Source organism: Brachyistius frenatus, unplaced genomic scaffold (assembly GCF_029030835.1).
Source record: "Brachyistius frenatus isolate BFR_SWC_R1_liver_20210118 unplaced genomic scaffold, ASM2903083v1 Contig_154, whole genome shotgun sequence".
In the NCBI taxonomy this organism is placed as follows: Eukaryota; Metazoa; Chordata; class Actinopteri; family Embiotocidae; genus Brachyistius; species Brachyistius frenatus.
The window spans coordinates 627,859-646,227 of record NW_027210753.1 but is presented as its reverse complement, the minus strand read 5'-3'; the positions used below and the strand labels follow the sequence as shown (position 1 = coordinate 646,227).

Genomic DNA, 18,369 nt, shown 5'->3' with positions numbered 1-18,369 from the left:
AAGTCTAATGAGATGAGCAAAGAAACACCGAAGCCGCGTTAACGGCATGAGATTCTGTTTGTAGTGAAGCGAGATGAGGAAGAAGGCCTGAGCATCGATGTGGTGATGATCTGAGGAGTAAACATGACAGTATCAAACATATACTGTCCATGAAATGAGCAAACGTTCCCCTCTGTGTTTGTGTCGTGGCTGCAGCTGCAACCTCGGCCTTCACGGTTTCGCCCCATTTTCGATTTATCGATTTGTCAAAGAGATTGTAGAGATTGGGTTGTTTAAGTTGGCGCAGCGGTTTTTCTCAGGGGCCATTTTCCTGTCGGCAGCTTGATCCATTCAACGTGCAAAACATTAGGAATGCGGGAAAATCGTTCGGCCGCTGCGGCGCTCCACCCGAATCCACATGAACAAGCTGAGCTTACTCCACATCAGCTTCACCTTCCAGTGAATCCATCCGCTGACCTGCAGATGTCGAGGTGACAAAGCAACGCCATATTTTCAATGTTGCGCTGACATCTAAATTCAAACTATATGGAACATGTCTCTCCATGCTGAAGTGAGACTGGTTTCCTCTAAAGGTCACGAACTTTGACCTGTGAGGGCGCAGAGATGAACGACGAGGATGTCAAGAGCCATTACCACCGAACACTGCTGCAAAAAAAATCATCCAGTTGGATCGTTTCCACACAACCTCCTTTTACATCAACATTTTATATTTTGTATTTCAGTGAAAGTAAAGCAGCAGTTTTATGCTAGCTGCTGTCAGGACTGTCATCATGCTGCCTTCAGATGTTAATCATGAGCTTGTGTTTCCAACACTGGGGAGTCCACTGATTCATAGGTCTGACATCCAAGAGGTTAAACTCATTAGAAAAACTGTTATTTGACGAGACAACAACAACAACAACAACAAAAAAAAAGTTATTTTCTGCTCACTTCCTCCAAATAGTAAATTACTCTCTGTTTAGTGCAACACAACCTCGTGGAGAGAATCAGAAAACAGGCAAACAGAACAAAAAGCAGCTCTGGACTGTAGTGATCATTTCTGCTTGTTGAACACAACAATTGAGGGTCACTGGGACTTTTTCTTTTGATCATAGACACACTGTGTCACAGATGTGAAGGTCCTGCAGTGTGACGGAAAAGATGGTGCACTAACCCGCTATGACCGCACCAATCCTCCGCCATCCTACCAGGTCAATCCTCCACCATCCTACCGGGTCAATCCTCCGCCATCCTACCGGGTCAATCCTCCACCATCCTACCGCACCAATCCTCCGCCATCCTACCGGGTCAATCCTCCACCATCCTACCGCACCAATCCTCCGCCATCCTACCAGGTCAATCCTCCACCATCCTACCGGGTCAATCCTCCACCATCCTACCGCACCAATCCTCCACCATCCTACCGGGTTAATCCTCCACCATCCTACCGCACCAATCCTCTGCCATCCTACCGGGTCAATCCTCTGCCATCCTACCGCACCAATCCTCCACCATCTTACTGGGTCAATCCTCCACCATCCTACTGGGTCAATCCTCCGCCATCCTACCGGGTCAATCCACCGCCATCCTACCACACCAATCCTCCACCATCTTACTGGGTCAATCCTCCACCATCCTACCGGGTCAATCCTCCACCATCCTACCGCACCAATCCTCCACCATCCTACCGGGTTAATCCTCCACCATCCTACCGTACCAATCCTCTGCCATCCTACCGGGTCAATCCTCTGCCATCCTACCGCACCAATCCTCCGCCATCCTACCGGGTCAATCTTCCGCCATCCTACCGGGTCAATCCTCCACCATCCTACATCTGTCCTCCTTCCTCCGCTATCTTTGCAAACGAGGTCACATCTCTGAAGCATAAAATTCACTTGCGAATGTATATAAATGTCTGTGTTTAGTAAAAAATCCACTTAATATTAATATTTAATGTACAGGTTTGATGTGTTACTGGCTGTGCTTTAACACATATTACACAAAACTCGTTTTCTTTGTCACCAGCGAGAGAGAGGCTGATAAAGAGAAGAAAGCCACAAAAGAAAGCTGCAAAGCAGCAAAAAGAGCTTCTAACATTCAATATGCTGTAAAACATTTGGGGGACGAATGAGGGAGCAATACGTTTTCAGCTTGGTCGTCCCTCTCTACGGAGCACTGAAAGCTTCTCAACAACAAATTGTCGATTATGTCGCATTGACAGAAACACAATGGAAGAAAACAGTCGATAATGTTGTCCGATAAGGTAACGTGGAACTCATCAAACGTTGTGTTTTTATCATAAATCCTGAATTAACGCTGCAGTCCTGTAACGCTGTCAGACGAGTAAGGGCTGTTTTTAAAGAAAAGATCAAAATGGATGAAGAACAAGATATTTTGATTGTCTTTTTATTCCAATGATCTCCTCTTCCTTTGTAAAACCAGGAGCCTTCACTTCCCATAAAGCCACTTGACTGTTGACAGTTTGGCCTGAGATTCGGTTTGCTGTGCTAGTAGCAGCCGATGAAGCGCAGTGGGCTACAGAGGTCTGATAAGTTCACTCCAAATCAACCGTTTTTTTGTATTCACAAACTTCTTGTCTTCAGTCTCAACTGCAGGGATTTTGCTAGAGGATATTTTTTAGAAGAAAAAAGCAGCTTTTGTTTCACAGGCTGTATTACTCCCTATGACCTGTAAACATACTTTGATGTATGAAACCTGTGAAGGTTTTCTGTAATTACTGCATTCATGACCAGTTGTCTTCCACATCGAGTCCAACATACAGTATGTGAGCAGTGTTTTAGTCTAAAGAAAGAAGAAGACAGTCTGAGCCGTCACATTACCGCACAGAAAACATCTGCCGTGGTTGAAAACATGCAAAGAGAGGACGAGGAAGAGCCGGCACGCAAATCCCCCAACGACAAACATCCATGGAAAAAGAAGACAGATCTGAGAGCGATCGCACACAGAGGCAGTAAACTCCTCTAGGGAGGGGGGGAGGCAAGGGGGGCCTTAACCATCAGTTATGATAGCGAACTAGCTAAGAGAAAGCTAAGCTATGAAACAAGACGTAAAGAAACAAAGTGAAGACAGGTTGAACACTGATTTTAAAACAGTTTTGTGCAGCCTGACAACTTCAGGTTAACGACTGCACCAGAAAATGTCCTCCTCAAAGATAATACACTGAAACAACATGCAAATATCTTTGTAACTTTTACACTGCTGCTGATATTTAGGCTGATAGACTTCACAATAAAGACAAGAATATAATGTGATGGAAGTATAAAAGGAGATACTGGACGGATTGAGGGCGAGAGTTGGACTTACGGAGGAGAAGTTGTGAGCTCCACACGGTTCTCCTCTGTACTTGCAGGAGAGCAGCATGTCGTCCAGTTGGTGGCTCAGCCTGTCCATAAACTCCAGGTTGGTTCCTTCAAAGTTTCTGGGCGGCAGAAAGAGCCTGAAGTCCGACAGCTTTCTGAACCAGGCCCGACGGTCCTCCTGAAGCAAGTCCAGAACCATAGGCCTCACTGTCCGGTTGGCCAGCAGCAGGCCCAGCCAGTGGCCGGCGAAGTACAGGTCGCTCTTGGTGAGTTTGTAGAGGCGGATGGGGTTGTTGTTGCAGATGGTGACTGCGGGGAAGGCCAGCTCTTTGGCCCATTCGCTATGAATCCGTGTGTAGGTGGGGAAGGAGAGCCAGTGGAGCAGGCGGTTGGAGGACCAAGATAAAAGCAACCCCAGGGAGGTGCAGAGGGCCAGCAGCCAGAAGGCCCGGCGGCCCACCGAGCCACCGGGGACGCAAACGTGCCGCAGGCCGTGTAGGCGTGTCCTCGACAGCAGAGTAGAAGTGACCTGAGCCAGAGTCGGCTTAACGTGACGCCGCTGACAGCCCTTTCTGATCATAGCCGGGGATCCCCTCCGGAGACAGCGCCCCTCCAGGGCCATCGCTGCCCACAGTGCCCCTACAGCCGCGGGAAAGGCTTCATTTCCCAGCCTGGCCTCCGGGGCCGGGGGCCACATGTAGCTCCAGGATAAATCCACTACTGTAATCCACACGTGGATACGTTTGTTTGGCCTCGCACTATTGACCCAAGCGGTCTCAGCGGCGAGAATATAGCGCACACGCGTCAAAGTCGCCTGGCAGACAGCTGAGTGTTGTGAAGTGGTCTTCTCCCCCCGTGAGGCGGCAGCTCAGAGGAAGTCAGCAGCACTTGTTGGTCATCTCTCAATCTGAGGCTGCTCCAATCATACAACTCAGCAGGGGAAGAAGAAGAAGAGAAATCAGCAAGGCAAATGTGCTCCAAGCAAGGTGTCTTCTACATGAGTGACTCCGGCATCCACCGCAGTTAGTGTGACAGTGAACAAGAGAGGATGAGACAGAGAGAGAAGGCAGGGGGAGGGGGGAGACAGAGAGAGAAGGCAGGGGGAGGGGGGAGACAGAGAGAGAAGGCAGGGGGGAGATAGAGAGGGAAGGCGAGGGGGAGATAGAGAGGGAAGGCGGGGGGGAGATAGAGAGGGAAGGCGGGGGGGAGATAGAGAGGGAAGGCGAGGGGGGAGATAGAGAGGGAAGGCGAGGGGGGAGATAGAGAGGGAAGGCGAGGGGGGAGATAGAGAGGGAAGGCGGGGGGGAGATAGAGAGGGAAGGCGAGGGGGGGGCGAGAGGAGGATGGAATACAGAATATGGAGGGCGAAGCAGAGAGGACAAAAAAACGACATAAACTAAATAAAGGAAGGTGATTAGAATAAGGAGCCGCGGGTGCGTTTCTCCTCGTGTGTTTGTGTTTGCTTGTTTTCTTTCCGGAGGCAGAACTCACTTCCTCACTATTAACGACGGAGCTTTAATTGAATTCACAAAAAAGTCTTGCCATGCTCATTTGTTTTCTGTCCCACTTCACAGATGCCTCCACTTGTTCCGTGATGTCTCCGGTGTCTCCGGTGTCTCCGGGTCCTGCAGGTGGCGGCAGACACACTAACAAACATAGTACGGACACACTTTCACATGAAGGAGGCACAACGCCGACGTACACTCAGCGGTTTCCTGCGGGAAACCAGACCAGAGATAATCTGTTCTGTCACACTCTGATCTCAACATCTCCTCCTCCTCCTCCTCCCCCTCCTCCTCCTTTTCCTCCTCCTTTATCTGTCTCCTGTTATTCTTTTTTTCTTCTTCCTCCCGAGTTTGTTTTTTTGCTCCCCCACTCAGCGGCAGCATCGCTCATCTCAATATTCCTCTCATGTCTCTGCTCCTCCTTCTAAAAATACTCTCCCCAAATCAAATCCATCAACTTCCCCTCACGCTCCTCCTCCTCCTCTTCGCTCGTGTCAGTCAAGCCCCGTAAGCTCGACCTCCTGTCGGACTCACTCGCCTCCTCCTCCTCCTCCTCCTCCTCCTCCTCCTTTTTTTTCCACTTTCGTGCCGGCAGTCCGTCGCTCCTCTCCCCCGTCAGTAAAGGTTTCTCTGTGTGCTCTCCTCCCTCGGTGTCCTTGTCAGCTCCATCCAGCTCGCTCTCTCTCGCTCTGAATGACTTCTCTCCCCTCTGTGGTCTCTCTGGGTTTTTCTCCCCTCCTCTCTCTCTCTCTCTCTCTCTCTCTCTCTCTCTCTCTCTCTCTCTCTCAGTGTCTCTCCTTCTTTGCTCCGCCGAGGACCTCCGGTTTTCAGGCAGCTTGTTCCCCCATTGCACCTCCTATCGCATCCTCCTGCGCCACAGCTCCGTGCAGCCGGTGAGTCCGTCACTGATGAGCGCGTCCGTCTCTCCTCCGTTAGCGTGCTGCATGCTGCCGAGCCTCCGAGCTGCTGCGGCGCGCAAACGCTGCGGCGCGCAAACGGATGCACGACAAATCCTTCTGCTGCTTTCTGTTTTGTTTTTTTATCACTGTGCATTTTGAAAGTAACTGCATGTAAATAAAAAGAGGTGTTGGGATTATAAATAAAAGATGATCTCTACGTCGTAAGCCTTCCTCAGCGCCCCTCTTTGTTTAGGAAAAGGTGATTTGTACTACGAAGTATGCAGTAAACTCTCATTTGGTTTGGATATAGCCTTTAGCCAAATTATAGTCACTTGTTTTTGGCCAGTTTTAATTGAATTTCAGTCTAGATTTCAGTAAAGTCATCTGTGTCATAAAAATATTCCTAATATAGTTGAAGTGCATCGCTTCAGTATTCAGAGCCGGATTTCTGTTTGTTGTGTGCAGTTACCAGTTTCAGCTCTTCTTCTCCAACAGGAGGTTTTATTTGCTGACAAAAATGGTCCAAAACAGCAATTTTTGGTATAATTTGTATTGGATATGGAATCAGCTGTTCCTTTGTTCTGTTCAAATTACTCAACCACCTTATTAAGAGATCTAAAGTTTGGTTTCAACTGTCAAAATATTAGACATTAGAAATTCAGACTATGAAATTCTTTTTTTTTCATTTTCAAATATATATATTGCTATCATTACAAAAAAAAAAAAAAAAAAAAAAAATCTCTATTAGTTGAGATCTCTTTGACAAAGATAACTTCAATGTTTTGTAGCACCAACTCTTTGTTCCTCTTGTTGGTGGTTTCACTGCAAAACACAACCAGCGTGGATCCATATTTCCTCCTCTGACACCAAACAGGAAACACTGTGAAATCCAGTATCCTGCTGTAAAAGGAAACTTCTGTATGAACCGCTCTATAAGAGAAAGATGTACAACCATCGCCCACGAGACTTTAAAATCAAAATATAGAAAAACAGAAAGATTACAAGATGAAAAGCGGGCAAAGAAAACGAACTGCTACCAAGATCCTGACTACAACAGCTCATATTTATTTTCCATAAAACTTGGATTAGAGCAGAGTTTCAATCTTTCAGCATGTTCTTAGTGTACAAAATAACCACCCACACAGCAGGATGATATTCTTATTCCTCATGTAAGACCACTTTTTCTACCATTTTTCACTTCTTCAATGGGGGAAGGATTCGTTTATACCAATATTTGACTTCAGTCAGCGAGCAATCTCCGTCCAGCAGAGTGGATTTAAACCGGCTTCATCAGTAAACAGAAAGCTTGAGACAAGCGGGCGTCAGTTCTCTCAAACATTCTGTACAGTTCAAGATTTCACTCATTAGCATTCGTCAGTGTTCTTCTTCCAATTACAGACGAGTTCATTTTCTCCCTGTGTGATGAAGAAGGGTTCTTTATTTCATTTTCAATTTTTTATATTTCTTAATTAAACTCCAATAAGCGGCTCTCTGTTTCCCCAGAAAGAATAAAAACCCTTCTTCATATCTGGTCACAGCCTGCTAAGTGCGTCTGGAAGTCTGAATCATTACGGCAACATCAGATGAATGCTGCATGTGTATGTGATGAGTCACCGAGGCTGACCGAACTATTATAAAACAGTTTTGGAACAACGATGAGATAAATGTCGCATTTGGCTGCAGGACCGACACCCTGGCAGCGCTTTCTGACTTCAACACACGTTGTGTTTCATTTTTCCGGCTTCATGTTCTGCAACACGTCTTGACAACTTCCTGTGATCTCGTCTCTGAATATGGAATGAAAATACTTTTTTTTTTTTTTTTTAACTCGGCACCACGAAGCCCACATGAGAGTTTAAAGAAAACCTTTCACACTGTCGAATGAAATTAGCACAGCAAACCCAAAAAGGGCATTTTCTGCTCCTATGCACGACACACATTAGAGACACAAGCACACACACACACACACACACACACACACACACACACACACACACACACACACACACACACACACACACACACACACACACACACACAATGAGGCACGTCATTCCCAAACAGCTGCACCAGGAACATGAAAATGTGAGGAGGGTAAATGTAAAATGCATAACTGGCAAAAATACAAAGAAGAGCGCTGTATTGAAATGTCAAACACATGTTGACTTAATTATTCCAACAACACCTACTGTATACATACACAAAACACACAAACACACACACACACACACACACACACACACACACACACACACACACACACACACACACACACACACACACACACACACACACACACACACACACAGCGCCCAGCTAGAGTCAGAGCAGCCTTCCAGGTCCCGGATCCTCAGGCTGAATAATTAGCTCGGAGCCATAAAGATGTTTCTCAGTCCAGCTATGCAGTCGGTGTAAAGAACAACTCAAAGGCTCAACATTTTCCAATTTGCGATTTAAAAACAGACGGAAATCACAGATTAATTCGGGCTGTAGCCAACACGAGCGTCAGATACCATTACACAGCGTTCCTGTAGCTGCAACGTGCACGGCACGCATTTCCTGTATAATATTCCTGAATGTTTTCGTGTCTGAGATCAAAGGACACAAAGCAGTAAACTGGTCGTGCCCCGCAAATATAAACCACAATTAAACATTCATAGATTCATGTTAATGAGGCCTAGAACGGTTTGGAGAACAGCAGAGCCTCTGCAAAAACGCACGGAAAGCAACGGGATGATTAACGAGGATGTCGTCTTCACGCCGGCCTCGTCGGAGAGCTCACAGGTACGACGGCGTCGATGAAAGATGAGGGAGGTGAAGAAAAACAGTGATCTCGCGGTGGGCCGCTGTTCATCAAAACCCCCGCTTGATTTAAAATGACAGTGACGGCAGGCAAAGCAATCAGTGGCTTTTCTCTGCTTTATGAGTTTTCTAAATTGACGGCAGAAACACCGCTTCACCTTCCATCTTCTCTCTGGACCTAAATCAGTTTTAAAATGAATACAAAAGGATGAATCCCTCGGTAGCCACGGTTTAAATCCAAAAGATTGATTGTCTCATTTAATCGTCGTTACGTCTAATAGTTGTTGTCGGGGCTTTTAGAAGCCTCTAGAAACGGCTTCCTTTGTGATGTGGCGGTGGAGCTTCGCTGGCTTGTCTATCATCTCCGAGTCGCTGTCGGCGATGATAACCCGATGAGCCGCGGCGCTCTTTGTAACCGGAGCGGTGGCTCGACTCCAATCAGCACCACCTTATTTATCAAAGTACTTATATACTCAGACACACGCAGGAAAAGCTGCGGTGCTCGTCAGCATTGTTTAATTTTCTATTTAAGATTTTAAAACCTTTAAACCAACTGCTGGCTCTGCATGAACATAAAGAATCTGTTTGCTGAAGTGTGCAGCAGCATTTAGAAGAAAAGTGTCGCTGGCTCGTTGCTGCTCCAGATATCCACGTTCTGTGTAAAAAACAACAACACGATTTATCTATTATTTAAGCCTGACAGAAACCTTGTGGAGTTTTCTGTTGAATAAACAGTTGTGCTTGCACATCGAATGAAACACCTTTTTTTTAAACTCCTAATAAACCAGGCTGGTATCAGGCCGAAGCGTGTAATACTCCCATCAGTCCACTAGAGGGTACCGTGTCAGTGTCACATTTTGCATCGCCTAGGTGTGAAAAGTACACGCACAGATGACCAGGGTGGAAGGAGGAGATCATGTGACGAAGTTCTGAGAGTGTTAAAGTCAAAGTGGGAAGTTTTAGTTTGAAGGTCGCTGGATGGTTTGAACCCAAGCGACCAGGGTTTGAAGCCACGAAGTGATATGGACTTCGTTTAAGACATTTTTTCCCGACTGTAACCGAGTAGTCGTTTTTTCCTGAACCTAACTCGTATATTTTAGGTGGCTAAACCTAAGTCAGCTTGCTTTTCACGCCCTGGTGAAGACGTGCCACTTCCACGGTTTCCTGCAGAAGACTGACGGCTGTATCACATGCTGTCATATCTGTTGAATAACCACCTCATTCTGACAAACGTGAGCAAACGATTGCTTTCTTTTCTTCTAATACTCTCTCTCATTGGACCAACCCGAGGTAAACAGGAAGCTCTTTGGCTTGCTAAGTTAATTGCTAGCTTAATAATTATCTTAGTCCATCATTTGGCCTGTTGAAGCTCGAGACAAGTTTGTCGGAACAACCGAAACAGTAAATCAATACAAACAAAAACAGGAAACTTAAAGGCTGAAACGCCGCGTAGGAACTTCAATGGAGTGGATTTGTGGAGCTGTTACTGGGAGCGACAACAGTCATCTGATCAATTATTAATATTGATTAGTGCAGCTTTAAGTAGCTTCCAAAATGAAGACAGTCTATATCTTAGAGACTTTCTTTGCAAAGAGTTCAATGGCATCTATGCAGCTTCACTACACAGGCTGTTTTTCCTCTTGCAAAGACTGAGATAGATAAATGTTGGTATTCTTTGATATAAAACAAGAGTAGACAAGTCGTTTGATTCCACATTAACTATGTTTTCTGTTCTGTTTCTCAGTGAGTTCACGTTCCTCAGTCACCTCTCGTTGTTTGAAGCCACCTGTCTGTAAAACGCTGCAGAAACACAACGAGTTCACAGAAACAAAGTTCTACTGCACATCAAATACGACAGCAGTCGCCTCCCTTCGTACGCAGCCGCGCACTCGTTTTCACGGTAGAGTTTTTAATATTCCGACTCACGGAGAACAATGAGGAAGCATGACGGAGTTGGTTCTACCTGGAGGAAGTCCAGCTGTCTGGGCAGGAGGTAACACGACTCAAAGGAAATTACAACAACAATGGGGGAAAAAAGCCTCTGCAGGTGAAACTGAACATTTAAGTGTGATGGAGATGCTCAGATGAGCTGTAATTTAGCCTTCAGGGCAGAAAAAGGGAAGAATCCATCACTGAGTTAAGAAGAAATCACACAGGAGCTGTTGCACAGAGACGGAAAAGAGCTCCGTTCATTTCAAGACTTACTTTAATAGCACGAGATGAGCGGAGATTTCCTCAGCTTGTACTGCAGCTGACCTCGACAACTCTCTAAACACGGCTCGGTACGGGGTCACGGTGAGATCAAATAACCTTCAATTACGTGAAGATTTAATGATCTCTGAGGAGTTAATGGCTGAGAGAAACGTCTACTGTAACAAAGAGTGCAGTGCAACAAATCCAATAAGAAAACATCTTGAGAATACCAATAAAAGAAAAGGAGGAGCAGCACTGTTTAAGTACGATTTTAACCTCACAAGTCCACAATATTAATTTTCAATTAATCATCTTTTTCTTGAACTCAATTAGAGGGAAATAACTGAGAATTACCAGCTGGTCAGCAGCTAATGAACGATCGCAGAGCTCCAGCTCACCTTTTACAACATACTGCTGCTAGATAACATATTGACAGGTTATTAGTTCATCTCCAGGATCACTAAAATCACATTCATCTTGCATTGTTCAACAAATAAATTATGAATTGATGTTGTGAGATGTCAATAGGCTTGTGTCTCACCTGGACTGGATCTGTATCTCATAGTGGCGTCACGCTGCTGCAGAATTAATGTTTGTGTGTTTCTCTGGATTATTGTGAACATTTTTATAGTGTGGTATTAGTAGTTATGCTCCCGTATAGGATCTGAATACTTCTTCCACCTCTGAGTATAATGAATCAATGCTACAAAAAGTATGGGGCTGTCTTTTATCAAAAACTGCTGACTAAGATCAAAATTGATGCAGCAGAATCAGAGAGATCTCTTCTTTAGTCTGCGCTTACTTCAAAAATCTGGCACTTATATTACCCACAATTCAAATTGACCCTGGCAGCTCATTCACAGACTCAGGTTTGTTATGCTAATAGAGGGTAATGTAGCTTAGAGCTGCTGGCCACATGCACAGACGAGGGACGGGCGATTATATTTTCTCAATATCCATAATAATGTGCGGCCATTCGTCCTCTTCAGAGTTGTTATTTATATGAATGCTATGCAGGCAAAAAGCAGCAGGAGAAGCAAACTGTACAGTTCACAGAGATGTGCTGTAGGATCAGTTAAAGAAAACAACCTGTAATTGTCCAGTTTTTTACCGCTGCTTTCCAGACTCCTATTTTATGCTCGATTAGATATATGTTCATGCTGCAGTAATTTTTATTAAACCGCCAACACCTCTTTGATTTAAAGAGAACAGGGAGCAGCTGCTGTGGATCACACTCTACACCTGGATCACATTTACGCAGAGCAGACGGCCCTTTAAAATTTGAAGAGAACTAATCGCAACAAAAAGGGGGAGGGGCTTAAACGGTGTGTGCTGTCGGTCAGGAGCTGCAGGTCTGAGTGAGACTTAAATTAGTGTCTTTGTTTTGATGACCTAAATAAAGGGTGTGTTGTTTGTCCACCTCACATCACTGTGATTATAACATCAGCTCCGGTTATACTAATAATCTTCCCCAGCTGACACGACCGAAACACTGTCTGACAGTTTGGCAGCGTCCCAGCTGCACTCTGCACACACACTCCTGCCCTTTACAGCTTCCCCTTCAGCTATTCGCTTTGCAAACCCCGGTCACGATGTAGGTGTTATAACGGAAACAGACGCTGGAGAGCAACTCCTCTGCCTATTTAATATTACATATATTACTGTTCAACCTTATTTTATTATGGTAGTTTCAGGCCAGTGCATTAAGCAGTAAGGCAGATGCAACCAGGAATAGTATTAAGTAAAAAAAAAAAAATTTAAAAAAAAAAAAGGTACATAGTTTGAATTATTCAAAAGAATGTGGGAATGTTATTAAAGTGTAATGTCTGCTGGATGATATGAAATAATGCTGGTTTCATTGCTGCATTTGTGCAAAATCAATATATTTTCAGTCGTATCTTATTTTGAAAAGCCGACTGAAATGTTTTTGAGGTTTTAGTCATTTACTAAAAAGCTATTTTAGTTACGATTTATAGTTGGCTGTTGAAATATTTTGAACTCTAATGGAAAAATTAATAAATGAAACTGACCAGATGACAAATAAAGCCGCATGAGGTGCACATGTCCTCATAAACCTCGTCAGCAATTTGGTCTCGGTCATTCATTCATTTGTATGTAAACACATGCTTGCAAAAAAAGGTTTATATCTTTGCATTGGTTCCCCTGAAAAAACAGGGCAATCTCCCTTAAATGAAGCAGACAGAAAAACCTGGGACAAAATATGACAATTTATGCACCAAATATTTTAACCATTAATCAAAAAAGTAATGAGCAGATTAATCACTCGTGAAAATAATCACTAGTCGCAGCCCCTAATTCATTTAAATTAACTTCTCTGATCCTGTGAACACTTGCAAGAATTTGGAGGTTGAGCTATACATTATATTAATAACACGGGTTCCGGCATATGATATAAAGTGGGAGCCTTTTTCGGTTGCAATCTCATTTGTATATCATTCATATTAAGTTAAAGATGAAATGATGCTTAAAGTAAATGGATAAAAGATGCATGAAGATCATCTGCAAACATTTCAACAGCTGGAATCACTTTCTTTTGTTTAAAAAAAAAAATCAAATACTAACATCCAGTAGCGCCCACTGAATTATTTACATGTGAAGCTATCTGAAAAAAACCTCCTTATTTCCTCTAACAAGTCCGAGAACTCACCGCACTCACAGCTTCCTGTGTGATAGACTGTGACTCGGTACTTATCAGCTAAATTCTTGCTGTACGAGTTTAACAGTTGGCGAGTTTCAGCAAGTCGATCCTGTGAGCTCAGACAGCCGACTGTTCATGTGAGACATCACTCCACCGCCGACCACACCGGGAGGATTCAGCTCTGGCTTCATCTCAGGATTGTTGGGGAGGACATTTTGTGCCACTTTGACACTTGGAGAATAAGAAGAGGCCACATGGAAGTACCGGATGTTGTTCAGTAAATAAAGACTCACATTTCTAGCTGCAGGTTGTTTTTGACTGACATGAATTCAGTCAATTTAGTTGAGGTCCAGAATATACCAAAAAAGAATAAAGTGATAAAAGTCAAAGCAAGACGACCGCATTAAAATGTGTCGACTTCATGAACTATATCACAAGTAAGTGCTTTCACTAAATTGCATTTGTTTTTCATAAAATACGGTGTCTAAATTTGCAATTAGCATCCAGGTGCTAATGTATCTGCTTCTCTAATAACCCACACAGAATCCTTGGCGTCATTGTGTTGTAATTTTTTTGTTAATCACAGGACTTGTCCCGAGGTTCCCATGGTAACACAAACTTGAACCTGCAAGAAGTGGGTGTGGCAACGGCGGACGTAACGAAAAAAAAATAGCTCTCTCTGTTTGCGACGACTTCTGTTTGTCTTCACCGAGAAACAAAGCCAATTAGAGTCGAAATGAACCTCCTGTCTCAATGCGTGTGCTCAATAATAGGAAGGATAAAGAAAATCTGAGTGGGGGAATAGAAAAGCTCAGAGCCGAGACTGCCACAACAGCTCCGGCTAATGATGCTATTAGTGCTTCGGAGCAGCACAATCAATCAGAGAAGTGATTAGCATGAGTATGTACGGAGAGCCGGACCATTAGTCAGATGTGCTGTGTGTAACCTTCAAGACTCTCCAACATGCTCACTGTGCACGGAGAAGCCGTGAATCACAGTGTGTAGTGAGCAAAAATATTCAAATGGCCTTTATAATAATTTGTACGACAGCATCATCATGTTGTATGCGGTATTGTATCTCAATGGAAGTCTCAAACATCCTGAAAGCGTTGCAGGTGAATGTTCTACAAAGATGCAGCAGAAGCAATGCTCACTTTATCCTCTGCGTTTGCAGCGAATGACAGAAGGATTAATGGTCAACTTCTGAAAGCTTCGAGGTGCATAATAAAAAGGACAAATTAAAAATAGTTCAGTCCGGAGGTACAAATGGAGAACCGGCCACACATTGAGCTGACCGGGCCAGACGAGACAAGAGAGGAAAAATCACACACGGGGCAGTCAGGAAGCTGCTGTGGGAACGTTACCATGGAGATTCATCCCAGATTATTCCCACGCCCCATAAAACATTATCTGGCTTTAAAGTAAAAGCTCCAAAGTGACAGTCGGATGCAGCAGAGGTGTGCGCGTGACATTTTCAAATCTGAGGGGTAAATGTCAGTGAATAGATGTAGTTTTGATCAAATGGAAAATTAATGCATTTCAAAATATGCAATGGGTTCATGAAACATTGATTCCTTCATTATTAATACTATATTAAAACTATTTTAATGATGCAGGAATTATGAGACTCAGAGATGATCTATATAAAGTCATGCATAAGTCTTTGAGCCAATTGATGAATTTATGTGAATCCCACATTCATCATTTAGCCTTTCAGATTTTTTTTTTGCCTTTAGAGTCACAGATGTAGTGACAGAATACAGAGACGAAGAAAATATGAACAGCTTGGATAAACTGGCAAAAAAGAGTAGAAAAATCAAGAGTGGCAAGTGGCGAAAACCTCGTCTGAGCTGAGCAGGAGTCCTTGACAGGAAAATATTCAAAGGAACAACTGACAGGCAGGTTGACAAGAAAATCCCAGTGTTGCTTTGTTTTTCGACTCATCTGTCGTTTTCTCTGTCAGTTCCAACCTCGATCAATGTTTAATAGTGTCACTAGATTGCGTTAGATTACGAAGCTACATTCTTGCGGGGCTCATAATGACCTGAAATGACGTGTCATCACTGAATTAGCACCTTAATGTCTCACCTGCCCGAAGGATACAAATGTTCGGCATCATCATTTGAATCTTGAACAGTATGTTCTTCCATTTAGCATTTGGTTGCGCTTTGATTTTAGAGGGGGAAAAAAAAGGTACTTTGGTGATCAAAAGGAATTCAAAGCATTGATTCATGACTCGAGGATAAGAGCAATGTCACAACTGAAGGAGACGAAAAAATGAAATGCAGAAAACAAATTACTTCTGAAATGACGGTTTGATAACCGAGCGGATTATCAGTGAATTTATTTACCAGAATTCACCTTTATTTCTATAATCTGCTGTAGATCATTTACACACGTTAATACAAATCCCTGAACGTTTGAGGTGATTACAGCTTTAAGCTGCACACACGGCACATGTAAACTAGCTGTGCTATTCCTTAGCTGCTCTTTAAAATGGTGAATTTGACCTAATGGTGCCAAAATTCAGCAAAGAATCAACTTCCCGATAATTTTTTTTTTTTTTAATGCCACATCTTATTAAGCAGCAGGAAGTTGCCGCATGAGCAGGCTTTCTGAATCAAAGTGCACAGCAGATGCAGCAGCAGTGGAAACTAGAGCTGGAAATCATGCCTTTACACTGTCAACAGCGTCAACCAAAATCCCTCAGTGAGCAGTCACTCTTTGATCTTACAACGATACTTAATTTAGAAACATATGAATAAACTATATCGCTGAGGCGTCATGATAAAGACCAGGCAGCCAACGTTTCTCTTCCACACCAAACTCAATACATAAAATTACATTTCTCCTAACACTCATGAACATTTTGCATTAGTATTTTCTCTATTTGACTGAAACAGTCTCACTAGAGAAGAAGAACCTTGGAGATGTCTGATCTGCATCATTAAATCTCTTCACATGTGAAGAGTGGATGCAATGAGGAAGTATGAGGACCAATGGGAGACATCCAGTGGGAGGCATCCAATGGGAGACATCCAATGGGAGACATCCAAATGGGAGGCATCCAATGGGAGACATCCAATGGGAGACATCCAATGGGAGACATCCAATGGGAGGCATCCAATGGGAGGCATCCAATGGGAGGCCCGGGTCCGGCTGTTTCCCCACGGAAGTGTTAACCCTTCTGGGGATCTGCTTTTAGCGGGTGCAGGAGGAAGATTGCCCTGGCACGGCACTTTAAGCGCTACATGAATTAAAGATGAGCTCAAGTTATTCTTCTGGCTTGAACTGACTGGAACAGATTTACAATTTGCATTTTATTTGGAAGCCCATAACCATCGCCTTCTTTCATTTGCAGGTTCATATGTGACACATCTATGGCCAGGTTTGGACATGAGAGGGCGCTTTTTTTCAAATTAAGAACGAACCCTGAAACAGGTAAATCATTTCTATTCTGGGCAAGGCTCACAAAGGAAAAGGAGGACCTTTCAACTCAGAATAATTGAAACATAGAAGAGCCAACAAAAGGCAGGATCTTCTTCCCAGGGCTCCCCTGCCCTGTTGAAGCCAAGGTGTGTGAGAGTGAGCCGAAGGAAGGAGTTGCCGCTCTCCTCATCACCGTCTCTGCTGTTTGAACAGGAGATGTGTTTGAAGACGAACAATCGAGCCCTTTAAGGCCACCGTCTCTGCTGCCACTGTTACAAGGATGAAAGGCGTGACCGGTTGAAGATATCTGGAAGGCAGATAGAGTGTATTAGACTGCTGGTGTTCAGGCAAGTGTGGTGACCAACAATCTGTTGAAGGAAACTGAACTGGACTCCATTCTGGAGCAGCCATTTTAAATCCAGTCCCCAGTGAGCCAGTCACATGCCGAGTGCTGTTGTGGTTCAACAATAGACTATATATAAAAATGGAGGTCGTCTCCAAGTCTGAAAAGTGAAGCCAATAACTTGAGTGCCTTGAAATGCAATACCACCGAGGGCCAATAGGGGCTGGCTTCAAAAAAACCTTTGGCTCCAATCGATTCCCATTCAAAAAGCATCTGGTTCTCTCATGAAATCAAGTTAATATATTTTTTTCAACAATCATTATTGTTTCATTTGCTAAATTCCCTCCTGCTGATCAGTGTTTTGGTGGTCCTTCTGAAAATAATTATTTAATTAATCACAATTAGGCCTCAAAAAGAGGTATGTTTGGGGGCAAACTTGGTGTCATTGGGTTTCCGCTATACTGTAGGTGGGTGAGGCTCAGTGTCCTCGGGTTCTCAGGCACATCCATCCCTTTGTTCCACAGCTTTTCCAAATATGGTCCCTTTTGGCCCCAAAACACATCAGGACAACAGCCAGAATGACAGACAAGCTTCAAAAGGCAATTCACAAACCAATGGGTGACGTCACTATGCGTTGCCAACAGAGTGAAAGGACCATGAGGAGTACTTACTCCAGTAATGCTCGCTCTCCACTGCCCCATTTACAGAACTGGCTGTATTCACTGGAACTGGCTGTGCTCACCGCCTTTGGAAGCAAGTGGTTGTACTCTCTAAAAAGATTTGGATACCAGATAGGCAAATGGTTTACATGACCTGAAAAGCCACTCAGAGGATGTTCCACCATTTTTTTTTTTTTTTTTTTTTATATTAGCCTGTGCCCCTGTGCATTACCTGGAGGCAACTCCTTCACACCCAAAGAACATCAATGGTTCTTTTTCAGTCCAGTACCACTTTGCTGGATGCTTTTTATTCTCACCCAAAAGGGGAAAAAAGAGAGAAGCAGAAAGAAAAGCTGTGGCTGTGAACTCCATCCAGTGCCCAGTCACAGTCTTTATTATGCTGACAGTGAAGGCACCTTGCAAACCTATAAGCTGGCAGACCTTCTCAGGACACTCCATTCAGGCTGTAGCAGCGGCAGCAGCGGTGCTGCTCGGGCCAAGAAAAGCAGCCTGCTCCAGTTATGATATGGTGACCGTGTCGCTATCACAGCTGGAGCTTTTCCCATTAAAGTTCAAGAGAT

At 44.1% G+C, this 18,369-nt stretch overlaps 1 protein-coding gene across 3 annotated transcripts in view; it reads right to left on the bottom strand.

The window, feature by feature from the left end:
- Positions 1-18,369, bottom strand: part of asic2 (acid-sensing (proton-gated) ion channel 2) — a 299,698-nt gene that overhangs the window by 97,468 nt on the left and 183,861 nt on the right. Inside the window, exon 1 of one of the 3 annotated variants that reach the window (XM_069716252.1) lies at positions 3,304-4,398. The exons of the other annotated variants lie outside the window; for them this stretch is intronic. Coding sequence (XP_069572353.1) covers positions 3,304-3,996 — 693 coding nt within the window. The 5' untranslated portion in view covers positions 3,997-4,398. Of the gene's footprint in view, positions 1-3,303; positions 4,399-18,369 lie in introns of those variants that run through there. 3 annotated transcript variants of the gene reach the window in all.